This window comes from Acanthopagrus latus, chromosome 18, assembly GCF_904848185.1.
Source record: "Acanthopagrus latus isolate v.2019 chromosome 18, fAcaLat1.1, whole genome shotgun sequence".
NCBI classification, from domain to species: domain Eukaryota; kingdom Metazoa; phylum Chordata; class Actinopteri; order Spariformes; family Sparidae; genus Acanthopagrus; species Acanthopagrus latus.
In genome coordinates, this window is record NC_051056.1 from 512,217 (window position 1) to 525,680 (window position 13,464).

General features: G+C 40.5%; 1 protein-coding gene across 1 annotated transcript; it reads right to left on the minus strand.

Annotated features, from left to right (window-relative positions):
- Positions 1–736: 736 nt before the first annotated feature.
- Positions 737–7,274, minus strand: LOC119007460. The gene is made up of 6 exons (XM_037077175.1): positions 7,158–7,274; positions 5,196–5,290; positions 2,560–3,633; positions 2,308–2,463; positions 1,894–1,983; positions 737–1,593 (listed from the first exon to the last, which is right to left on the minus strand). The coding sequence occupies exons 3-6, from the start codon at positions 2,668–2,670 to the stop codon at positions 1,309–1,311; spliced, it is 642 nt and encodes a 213-aa protein (XP_036933070.1). The 5' UTR covers positions 2,671–3,633; positions 5,196–5,290; positions 7,158–7,274; the 3' UTR covers positions 737–1,308.
- Between the last annotated feature and the right edge of the window lie 6,190 nt (positions 7,275–13,464).

The following is a 13,464-nucleotide window of genomic DNA, read 5'->3' on the forward strand; positions in this document are numbered from 1 at the left end:
GCACAGCCCACTAATTATTACTAGACAATTCCCCGCCGGGGAATCGCGAGAGTGGGCTGTGCGCTTTGCCCCGTGACGAAAAAACTACGAAAGCTAAGGCTAAAGTATGATATCACGTTGATAATTTGGAGTTTTATCTACATTTTAAAGTTTGCTTCGCACAGCCCACTATGGACACCCTATAGCAGAGCTATAGAGGTGTCCATAGTGGGCTGGCGAGCACAGCCCACTAACTAGACAATTCCCCGCCGGGGAATCGCGAGAGTGGGCTGTGCGCTTTGCCCCAGGTCGAAAAAACTATGAAAGCTAAGGCAAAAGTATGACATCACGTTGATAATTTGGAGTTTTATCTACATTTTATAGTTCGAATGGTGTGTCTACACTCTAACAAATGATGTGCTGGCTCAACGTAAAAAATTGATGTAACAATTTGCATGGATATTTTTAAGTTATTTCAACTTAGCTAGTATTAAGTACATGCGACAAGACTTCTTTAGTTAGACAAACTCAATTACTTTAGTACAAGCAACTTGATTTGCCTTGTCCTCTACAAGGACAAGGCCTTATTTAAGTTGAACCAACTTAATTTTAATTGTGTTAAAATTACTCCTTTTAGTAATTCTAGCTTATTTCTTTCCTTTCATTCTACTAAGAAATGTCAATGCAAATCATTACCTTAATTTTTTTTGTACAATAACTTATCTAAGTCAGAATAAATCACATATTGAAATTCCAGTTTTATGATTTAACTGTTTATTCAAACATCAGTCAGCGTCTCAGTTACAGTAACAGGACTGAGTGTATATTGACATTTTAACTGTACACAAAAATGTAGTCTTAATAAAATAAATTAGATAACTTACAACATAAAATAGCCCTGTAAAACTGTCTCAGACTGAAAATTTTGACAGTCATGCTCTTGAGACTGATTTGAGTTTTTTGGTATAAAAGTACATTACATTGAACTAGGTGTAGTTAATAAACTCTCAACAGTACACCTATTATACAGTAAACAACACATTGCAAACAACAGTGCAAACATTTCCTCTTTAATTTGAGGACAGCTTAAATTCAAGATTCAAGATTCAAGAGTTTTTATTATCATTGGACATTCACATGTCAATCAATGAAATTTTCTTTGCAACCCCCGTGCATAAGGTAATAAAGTAGTAGAAATATAGAAGAGCATGCAATAAAAATAGAAATATTTATAAATATAATAAGAAAAGAGGAAGAGAGTATGTACATCAGAACTGTAGTATGTACATAAGAACTGTGATGAAATGTTTCTTTAACTCCTCCCTTTTTTTAGCACAGCAGTTTATTTTTTAGCAACATTACCTTAGGACTTGCTTTCAGATCATCCAACTCGAGGAATATCTTTTGAAACACTTCAAAAGTATTTTTCAGTTCTTTTGGGTAGCGGAGGTTGAGTGCGTATATCAGCCCCATTAGCAAGGCACAGGCTCTGGGAATATCCACATCCGTTAGGACCTCTGTTCCCTCCAGGACGATCTTTGCATAGGCTGCAGGTATGCCACCTCGTGTTGTCACTATCTTCATCAGTTCGCCCGTAATATCCCCGTCCCTATCCTGTAGGTCAAAATCAATATAAATGTTTTAAGGGTTTGTAGTGGGAAAATGCCACATAGACACACACAGTTCTTTTATGTAAACACACCCCCACTATTTTTTGTTTAATTGTAGAACACATTACACAGACACAGCACCACAGTTATCTACTAAAAAATTCACATTTATGTCCATAGATGGTGCTATTGCACCACTGTGAGTGCAATAGGGGGAAGTAGCTGCCCTGCTCTGTTCATGCGCAGCGCTGTAATAAACACACTCTGTCTCTGTGAACTCAAAGTATGGTGGTGTCTGATTTACCTCCTCTTTAAAGAGCTCCTCCTCCTTTTCCCTAAGGTACACCATTAAACCACGGATAGCAACCTCCCTCTTTGCCTCCACAGAATTGTCCTGTAAATAAAAAAAAAAAGAATGTTGAACAGGAAGATGTGTTTTTGATAATTACTTGACATTACAGAATGATGAGGTTTGTGAGGCCTAATGTATACCATCACACCTGTTTAGTTTAAAATGATATTTTTTCCTTAGACTAAGCCATAAACAATCATCTGACATTATATTCCCTTATTAGAGGTATAATCATCTATCTTTTAATACATCTAGAAGACAATAACTAGATTTAATTGATGTTAAATTGCATTTCTGGTCACTTGTACAATTATGTTCAAAAATCTAACATCACGATGGAAGTAACTTCATTTAATTTATTCATACCTCTAGGAGGATGTTCTGTAAGTTCTGAATCTTCATTTTTGCTGCGCCCCCTCTTGAGGACAGCAGGGACAATATTTTTGAGGAGTAGTGGTCCAGCTTTCCCATGAATGTTGTCTCCAGGCTGACAGTGGTGATCCGCCTGAATTCTTGGTTTATCTGAATTTTTAAAAAAGGCACAAATAGGCACAACATCTTAACTTATACAGTTTACTACAAAATAACATACACTGTGTCTTAGGAAAAAATATTTACCTGAGCTGCATTAAAAAGAGCAGGCCATCTTTCTTTCAGGTCACTGACTGATGGTTCCTGATTGACAACTTCTTGCCTGCGAATGGAGAATGTTTTTGCCATTTTTTTCATCGATGATCTGCCAGTTGTTCTTCTTCCTCACTTCATGAAGGATCTCCAGTCTTTCACCTTCCAAACTTTCCTCTGTTTCTCCTTGTGGATGAGGGGGTAAATAGTTAACTTCTGACTTTTTCTGCTTGTTGACGTTCTTTGCAGGCGCTTTGTCATGTGGTCTCTTCTTTCTGAGAGAGCTGACATCAAGTTCAGGGCATCCAAGCCCCCTGAGTTTGGTTCTGTAGTTCCCCATTTTGTATTTCAGCCGCTGTTGCCATCCATAACATCCATTGTATGATCCTGCTTCTTTGAGGCAAGGATGCTTCAGAATCAATGCCTCAGCAACATCTGCAAACTGTGAGCTTGATGGATAGGCAACATATTGAAAGATGCTTTCAGCGAGTCTTTCGAGGATGTCAGGAAGGATTGAGGTGAAGTTGAGTGGAATTCCATCCTTCTTGTAAGCCTCATTTCCTGAGGTGAGCATCAGCTCTGTGTCATAGGCAAAGCGAGGTACAGGAAATTCAGTTGGCCACCGCTCTGATCGCTGAATCCCATGTTCAGGTGATGATAGAATCAGTGTATCCTGGGATCTCGTAGAGCAACTGCTTTGAACGGTGGTCACCGAAGTACTGTCTGAGAGTTCTGTTGCTGCACTATGGATGGAGATTTCTGATTCACTTTCAACGCAAGTGTTCACTTCAGTTAAGTTCAAAGTAAATGTGGGAGGTTCAACAATGTTAACCACCTTTATAGTGTCTTTGTCCTTGATGTCACTTGTTGAGGTAAGACTAAAATATTCCTCTCCAAAATCAGCATCCTTGTAATGCAAAGTTAAGTTCTCTTGAAGCCCAAATGTCTCTCTAACAATGGACTCAAGTTCACCCACAGTCCCAGGGATGCCATGAGGTAAGTCAAGTTTGCGAATGTCATGGTCCTGAAGAATGATCCTAAGTTTGGCTGGATGAGACATCGGAGTATCTGTAAGAAAAAAAGACATAATTTTAGTTTGATTTACAGAATACATTCAAGGAATTACACTGGTTATTATATCTCTAATCATTAGCTTTTACATTACACATTGTATACATTGTATTTCTTCTTTTTGTCAAAATTGCAAATCTGAGCATCCATATACTGTATCCTCTTTTAGTTTGACTAAATGTTTGAATCCTTTATTTCTATGGCAAATAACAAGGGCCTTTTTTCATCCTCTTAAGATTTTGCATTCAAATATAATGTAATAAGGCAAAACTACAAAAGATCAAAAAATTGCAGGATAACAGAATACCATTTCTTATTGTGCATTTTCCAGAATTTCAGAGATGGTGTTAATAACCACTACATATCAACATAAATGTAGCGCTTCTGGGTAACCATACGCTTCCCAGCCAACGGGAAGATGTCAGACAACTCATTTGGCTCAATCACCTTAACACTTCCTGTGTTAAGCTTCCGAGTTCAAAGCTTCTAAGATGTTCAATATGCCATGCATTTAAACATTTAACAATGAACCCAACCTTCCCATTTACAACAGCAATCTGGATCAACTCCACAAAATCTGGAAGACAACCTGTTGAACCGTGGGCCAAGATCATTCCAGTGGAGTAACTGGTGCCACTACAACACACTGTGGTTGCCATCTGGATAAACGGCGCACTGGGGAATTTTATTTGCAGTGCTTTTTTTACGTCTTCTCTCAGCACAGTCAAATCCACCATTGACAGTTTTTTTGCCTGGAGAGATGGTAGAACAACTGCACCACCATGTAGATGGTGTGCAACCATTAACTGATGCTTTACTGCAAGAGACATCAGAATGTTTCGGAAGCTGTGGGTATGCCTGACCACACGCTTAAAAAAGCTGTGTTTGGCTTCAAACCGCATTGTCCAAAACGACACAAGTGGACCAAAAACCTTTATCAGCTGTGGGTAATGCTCTAGAAAATGATGTTTTGGAATGAGCCTTTCCTGAGGGAAAGTTTCGATGAATCTTTGTCAATGCTCAGAAATCTTGCTTTCAATGTAGCAAATAGTTAAGTCTGTATGAGCAGGAGAAAGGGCAAGTTCAACTATGTCCTTAAGGTTCAGAAGGACTAGCCACGAGGGTTCACTCTCTGGTATTCTTGCTCCAATTATCAGGGGAAGGAGGCGAAGCAACGCCCAGTTTTCATGGGCATTCCCACCAACAGACTTTCTTGCAGCAAAAGTCAATGGAACTGCTTGTGGTGCATCAGATTTATCTGCCCATCTGTATGGGAACTCCTTGATCAATTTATTAAGTTCATCAAGTGTGAAATATTTTCTTTTGATCAAGGCATTTAGGCACAGTGCTAGCTCAAAAGGTACAATACCTTCGAAGAGGTCATGGAGTAAATCGGGTGGGTAGCCAGATAAAACATCAAAATGTTTTAGTTTTTCAGTCAGTGGGCACTGTCTCTTTACTCCATAACAATGAGACCCACTTGTATGTGCTGTCTGAACATGACCCCTGTGCTCATGTACTGTCCTAGGATAAAATGCACCAGTTCTAACTTCACTTACTTGGAACTGGGATCTTTCTCCAAGGCAGAACCTGCAGATGTGTGTTCCTGAGAAACTCTCCACAAATCCTCCGATTGAGTGTGCGCCAAGGTTATCTGCAACAACACAATAGACAGTGCCTTTAACTCGAATGCCTAAGGAAGGAATATAAAGTCCCTCTTCTTCGAGGCTGGCAAGATCTTTTAACAATGGTTCTAACACAGCACTATAGCCAAACTTTTTGATATCATCAGCCTTGCAGAGAACTGCAAGATATATTGATGTCAGTGATGATCTGAGCAGTGGTGGCACATTTGCTAAAACCCAATACACAGCAGTAATTTTGTGTTTTTTTCTTGAAGTGCCAAGTGGATTACACACTTCAAAATCATCCACATACAGAATGAGAGAAATAGCTGGATGATTTTCTGACAGCAATGTATTGTTTTTAAAATGTGTGCCATCCTGAAATGAATTGTATCGACTTTCAGAACTGCTATCTGTTTCACAGGTGTGTGTGAGCCAATCCAGGATTTCTTTTTTTGCCAAAACCTCATGCAAGGACTTCAAAATAGGAACATACTGTAAACTTCTCTGCTCCTTGGCACTGAGAATATATTCTACGGGCTCTACCACAGAAAAATGCTCCTTGAAACACTCTCTTCTTTTGTAGGAGGTGGAAAGAGGACCATTACTCCTTAGGGCTGATGTAATTGGGTTGCACTCACATAGGTCTGTCACCATCTCTGAGATGACCACATCATCAGCCTCACAATTATGCTTCTTTAAGCATGACTGTACAATGTCTTTTAAAATAGGACCTGAAGCTGATGAAGAAATGAAGTGTAGTTCTTCAGCTAACTCATCAATACACCGTTGTGGAACATTGAATATGCTTTCCAATCTAAGCAGCAGGTGGGCTACATGTTTTTCTATTAAATTAGGCAATTCATTTATTTCATTATCTTCAGTATCTTCACTCACTGCACCCTCAGTATCACCCTCATCCATAGGATCATCCCCTGCTTTTAGGGGATTGACATACCTCTTCAAAGTCATCAACAGTGTGAGGAGTGTGTTTCCTGCTCCTATGCGAAGCAAATGTTCCATAAATGTTTGTTTTGAAAGGACAGTTGTCAAAAACACAACACACAGTTTCCTGTTTTTTTAAATGACGGCCAATATGCTCAAAGTATTCTTTTTCTGTGGACACTGAGTTTAAGGGGCAACATGGACATTTAAATGACAGTACAGTGGACAATGTCACTGTCTCACAGATGGAGTGACTTCTTGACAGGTGGGTTCGCAGGCTGCCCCATGTTTTAAATGAGCAATAGCATTCCCAATAAAGACAAGGGAGAGATTCTCCACCATGACCATGTCTAAGTCTATAATGCTTTAACAGATCTGTCTTTCTTGGTGTTTCAAATTTGCAAATTTTACAGGTCCACTTCATTTTACAAACTAAATTACTTGAACTTAGGTCATTCAGAAGGCTGTAGTGCCTACAACTTGTGCCACTTAAGTACAGTAAATTTTATTTAACTGTTTTTGACTATTCCAGATGAAAAATCAGAGAAAAATGCACGCAAACTACCGCAAAGAAATGGGCAGTGGGCAATTGCACACTTGTGGTTTTTAGACTGCACTTGCTGCTGCTATGGCCGACTAACAAACCGAAAGTGTGCTCGGTCACCTACAACAGCCTACCCATGAAGTTACCGCTGCTGAAACCTTCAACACTACTACAGATTTTGAATAAATTTGAAAGAAACAAAGTTAAACTAGTGAAAACCAGTGCCAATTAAAACCTGCCACCGTAAAACAAAACTTAATAAATACTAATGTTAGACCGAATCATTACTGTGCTAGCTTACACATTACCACTGCTCACCCTCTAGTGTTGTGTAAAACGATTTCGTGTACTGTCTGCTAATGCAGTTATAAGCTATTGTTCATAAAACCAGTCAAAATTTTACTCACCAAGCCGTTTGCAAACCGCGTTTTCCAACTCTGCTCTGCTCAATCGCGTCTTTCAAAAGGAGCACCGGATGGTGTGCCCGCGTTAAACATGTCCGGGCTGGTCAGCCTTGTACTCAGCTTTTAACAAACAGGGACACAGATTTTTAAGTTGTACTAACTGATTACACTTCTGTGTTAAGTTTAGGCAGAAATATCTGTTCAAAATACATGTATTATTGAGTTAAGACTATTTTATTTATTTTCATGTAGACCAACTTATTAAATTAAGTTATCAACTCATTATAATGTTTACACGTAACAAACTTGTTTTTTTATGCAGAAATAGCTCTAGTTTTTGAGCTATACTTACTAACCCCGTGAATTGTTTTTTAGAGTGTAGGTCAACGTATGCCAGAGCAGGAGATTTGCGACTTTTTTGACTTCGTCCCATTCATTCCTTATGGGAAATGTCTTGCAGTTTTTCGCGTCTTGCGACGCGAAAAAATTGACATTCTGAAAAACTACATGATAGCATACCAAGTCAGATCGAGCTGCACGTTGTGATCTATTGTTTGTTTGTATGCAGTCGGCGGTGTGGGAAGAGTTAGCGACAGAAAAAGGGCCCTCAATGTACAGTGGGTTGGAAAATAAACACAGAGATAGAGAAAGAGACAGACAGATAGACCGAGAAAGACAGACAGATAGAGAGAGAGAGAGAAAGACAGAGACAGACAGGCAGAGAGACAGAGAGAGAGAGAGAGACAGATAGAGACTGACAGACAGAGAGAGAGAGAGAGACAGAGATAGAGAGAGATATATGTATAGACAGACAGATAGAGAGAGAGAGATAGGCAGGTAGAGAGAGAGAGAGAGAGAGAGATAGACAGGTAGAGAGAGAGGTAGAGAGAGAGAGAGAGAGACAGACAGGTAGAGAGAGAGAGAGACAGGTAGAGAGAGAGAGAGACAGACAGACAGGTAGAGAGAGAGAGATAGACAGATAGAGAGAGAGAGAGAGACAGACAAATAAAGAGAGAGAGAGAGAAAGACAGGCAGATATATAGAGAGAGAGAGACAGAGAAAGATAGAGAGAGAGAGAGACAGACAGACAGACAGAGAGAGAGAAAGAGAGACAGACAGACAGATAGAGACAGACAGATAGAGAGAGAGAGAGATAGACAGGTAGAGAGAGAGAGAGAGAGAGATAGACAGGTAGAGAGAGAGAGAGAGAGAGAGGTAGAGAGAGAGAGAGATAGACAGGTAGAGAGAGAGATAGACAGGTAGAGAGAGAGACAGACAGACAGATAGAGACAGACAGACAGATAAAGAGAGATATATGCATAGACAGACAGATCCCCCCCCCTGCCCCCCGGTAAGGGACTGGCACAGCTGTTTCTCAGCACTTTCAGCCTCACATGCAGGACATCAAACTGGTGCTATATTTTCAAAACCATACATGATAGCAGCAAATTTTTTTCACGGTCAAGCCAGAAATGCCTTAAAGAGCACGCTCACCAAGTTTCATGGTCCTTGTGTCAGAAATGTGGAAACGGGAGCGAGTTGGAAAAAGGGAGCAGTTTCGAAAATCCTCTTCCCGATTAACATTGGAGTAAATGGAGCCAGTGAGAGCTACTCTGGTCGGTCAGAGGCAGATAATTCAAAAACCGTAAATCCGACCGAAAAAGCGGACACATTGTGAGAGAGAAGACAAGTGTGGCTAAAACTCTGGAAAATATCACTGTTTTTGAGCATAATTTGTGGCCAGGATCGTCACGGAAAGAGAACATTTCTGAGTGTTTTTTTGAGGCTCTCTCACTCTGTCAGTTTGTCTCCTGCACTCTGCTGCGCGAACATTCCGCCATACACACTCATTGAAAACCCTGAATTTTCCCCAAATCACTCATCATCGTTAAAGGGTCAGAGTTCAAAAACTATACATCGTAGGAAAAAAGTTCAAATACAACTTAAATAGACGAGACCTGTGCCTACGTTTTAAAGTTGGAATGGTGTTTCTAGGCGAACGTATGCCAGAGTAGGAGATGTTTGAAAAACGTTGCAGATTTGCGACATTTTTGACCTCGTCCCATTCATTCCTTATGGGAAAGCCCACTATGGACACCCTATAGCAGAGCTATAGAGGTACTATGGACACCCTATAGCAGAGCTATAGAGGTGTCCATAGTGGGCTGGCGAGCACAGCCCACTAATTAAGAAGAGGCGCGAGCAATAATGATAGCGGGCTGTGCTTCGCACAGGTGTCCATAGTGAGCACAGCCCACTAACTAGAAAAATTGTATTTCCTGCGAAAATACAGTGTGAATGCTGAAGGCTGAACCGCTCTTGAAAATCTGCTGAACGTCCTGGCGAAAAGTTGAAAAAGTCGAAAAGCTGGAAAAGTTGCAAAGTTAAAGGCTGAAAGAGTTTAAAAAATGTAACATTTTCACAGCTGAACATGAAGTTGAATGTTTGAAGGAGCTGAAAAGGCAGGAAGATGAATATCTGAAAAGGCTGAAAATCTGTTGATAAAGAGGGTTGAAAGAGATTAAAAAGGTGAAAAAAGACTGGAAAGGCCAAAAAGTTGCAGAGTAAGAGGGCAGAAAGAGCTTTAAAAGGTGAGAAAGGGTTGAAAAGGTGAAAGGATAAAGGAATAAAGAGCTTAAAATGGTTGAACAGTTCCATAGCTGAACAGGAAGCGGAATGGTTGAAGGAGTTGAAAAGGCAGAAAGATGAATATTTTAAGAAGATGAAGAGACAGAAAAGTTGAAGAGGGCTCAAAGAGTTTAAAAGGTGTAACATTTTCATAGCTGAATATGAATTTGAATGTTTGAAGGAGCTGAAAAGGCAGGAAGATGAATATCTGAAAAGGTTAAAAAGCTGTGGCCTAAGAGGGCTGAAAACGCTTTAAAAAGTGAAAAAATTCTGGAAAGGCAGAAAAGTTGTAGAGTAAGTGGGCAGAAAGAGCTTAAAAAGGTGGAAAAAGGCAGAAGAGGTGAAAGAATAAAGATAGATAGATAGATAGATAGATAGATAGATAGATAGATAGATAGATAGATAGATAGATAGATAGATAGATAGATAGATACTTTATTGATCCCGGAGGAAATTCAAGCATCCAGTAGCAATAACAAACATTGAACATACATTGAACATACATGCAATATCAAAAAAACAGTAGAAATAAAAATATGGAATAAGAAATGTTATAAAAATGTTTTGAACAACTGTATAAAAATATAAAGTGATATTAAAAATATAAAGTGACGGTAGAGGTAAAGAGTATTAAGGGGACAGGGGACGGTGTACAATTAAAATAAATTTGGCTATAAAAGATGAGTGCTTTTGAGTGCATTTGTCCATTGTCTATTGTGCTTCCTGACATCACTGCGAGCTGTTGTACAGTCTGATGGCCAGGGGGACGAAAGAGTTATTGTGTCTGTTGGTGGAGCAGGATTGAGACAGTAGTCTGCCACTGAACACGCTCCTCTGCCTGCTGAAGGTGTTGTGCAGAGGGTGGTGGGTGTTGTCCAGTATGGATAGCAGTTTGTCCAGGGTCCTTCTCTCTGCCACAGTCACCAGAGAGTCCAGCTCTGTGCCCACCACTGAGCCAGCTCTCCTCACCAGTCTGTCCAGTCGGGCAGCGTCCCTCTTCTTGCTGCTTCCTCCCCAGCAAACCAACAGACTGGACAGACAAACAGACTGGTAAAACATCTGCAGCAGTTTTTTGCATATGTTGAAGGACCCCAGCCTTCTCAGGAAGTACAGACGGCTCTGTCCTTTCCTGTGTACAGCGTCCATGTTTGCTGTCCAGTCCAACCTGTCATCCAGCTGCAGCCCCAGATATTTGTAGGTTCTGACCACCTCCACATCGACCCCCTGGATGGACACAGGTTGGAGCTGTGGTTTCTTCCTCCTGAAGTCCACAACCATCTCCTTGGTCTTGGAGGTGTTCAGCCGTAGGCGGTTGGACCTGCACCACTCCACAAAGCCCTCAAGCAGGCTCCTGTACTCCCCCTCCTGTCCATCCTTGATACAGCCCACTATTGCAGTGTCATCTGAGTATTTCTGCATGTGGCAGAGCTCCGAGTTGTACTGGAAGTCAGATGTGTACAAGGTGAAGAGGACGGGAGAGAGCACAGTCCCCTGTGGTGCTCCGGTGCTGCTAACCACAGTGTCTGACATGCAGTCTTTCAGTCTGACGTACTGCGGTCTCTCTGTGAGGTAGTCTGTAATCCATCTCACCAGGTGTGAATCCACATTCATCCCTGTCAGCTTGTCTCTCAGCAGGAGGGGCTGGATGGTGTTGAAGGCGCTGGAAAAATCAAAGAACATGATTCTCACAGCACCGCTCTCCTTGTCCAGATGAGAGTGTGCCCTGTGAAGCAGATAGAGGATGGCATCCTCCACGCCCAGGCATAAAGAGCTTAAAATGGTTCCACACATGCTGGAGCAGGAGCAGATCCAAAGATGAAAATGTCCCCATAAGGATGAATGGGAAAACGTCTGACAAACTCCTGCAATCTTTGAAAAAACTGTAATGGTTATGGCCAAAATATGTAAGTATGAAGGACAGGAAGAGGTCTGAAAGAAGGTCTGAAAGAAGGTCTGAAGGTCTGAAAGAACTCAAAAAGATGAAAAATGGCTGAAAAGTTTAGAGGTGAAAGGCTAAAAGAGCTTAAAAGGGTGAACATTTTGATAGCTGAACATAAAATTGAATGTTTTAAAGAGTTGAAAAGGCAGAAAGATGAATATCTGAAAAAGCTGAGAAGGCCGAGAAGCTCTGGAGTAAGGGGGGTGAAAGAGCCTAAAAAGGTGAAAAAACAGTGAAAAGTTATAGAGTAAGAGATCAGAAAGAGCGTAAAAAGGTGAAAAAAAGACAGAAAACGTGGAAATTTAAATGCAGAGAGGGCTTAAAATGGCTGCCCACATGCTGCAGGAGGAGCAGAGCCAAAGTTGAATATGTCCCCATAAGGAATGAATGGGAAAACGCCTCCCAAACTGATGCCATTTCAGAAAAAACTATGATAGTTATCACCAAAATATTGGTATGTGGAGTTACAGGAGGAGTTGCTGAATGCGGTCATGTTATTTATATTTCTAGACAGTGCGAAATGAGGGCACAAGGAGTTGGAATGACAGAAAGATGAATATTTTAAAAAGATGAAGAGACAGAAAAGTTGAAGAGGGCTGAAAGAGTTTAAAAAATGTAACATTTTCATAGCTGAACATGAAGTTGAATGTTTGAAGGAGTTGAAAAGGCAGGAAGATGAATATCTGAAAAGGTTGAAAAACTGTAGCTAAAAAGGGCTGAACGAGCTTAAAAAGGTGAAAAAAGACTGAAAAGGCCCAAAAGTTGTAGAGTAAGAGGGCAGAAAAAATGTGAGAAAGGGTTGAAAAGGTGAAAGGATAAAGGAATAAAGAGCTTAAAATGGTTGCACAAATGCTGGAGCAGGAGCAGAGCCAAAGATGAAAAGGTCCCCATAAGGATGAATGGGAAAACGCCTGACAAACTTCTGCGATCTTTGAAAAAACTGTAAAGGTTATGGCCAAAATATGTATATGTTATAAAGCTAGAATGGTGTCTGTAGCTCATAGTATGAAGGACAGGAAGAGTTGCAAAGTCGATGACTTTGGAAGAGGATTTGAAGATTTTCCTCAGTGTTAAATTTTGTTTAGAAAAAGCTGATTTTCTAAAGAAGTAGAAAAGTTAAAAAGCAAAAAAGTACTAGGTCAAAATAGCTTAAAAAGTTTAACATTTTAATAGTTGAATGCCTTCTATGGCTTAAAGTATGAGGAAGTTACAGCAGGATGAAATTTGAAAAATTCCCCATAAGGATGAATGGGAAAACGCCTCCCAAACGCCTCCGATTTAAGAAAAAACTGTAATGGTTGTAGCTGAAATATCTATATGGTGAGTGAGAGGAGGAGTTGCTGAACACGGTGATGTTGTTTTTATTTCTGGAAAGTGTGAAATTAGGGCACAGGAGCGAGAGAGAGAAAAGGTACCGTCTGCTCTTCACCAGAAATTTCGGCTCAGAATTAACATTGCAGCTTATGGGAGAACTGCCTGACTTCTCGTCGCTCTCAGGCTTCTAGATCCAAAACCGTAAGTCCCACATCTGAAATAAGACCATCAGCTGAAAGCCAACAAGATTTCCTACATTTCTATGCATATATTGTCTATGTCAAGAAAAGGATGTGGGAACCAAATCGAGCTGAATAGAATTTTTCTCCCTTTTTTTCCAGCTGCTCTACACTCCCAGCTGCGGCAGTTGGTGCGCGCACACTCTAGCTGACGCAATACACACCCATTATAAAATCAGAAGAGGAGCTG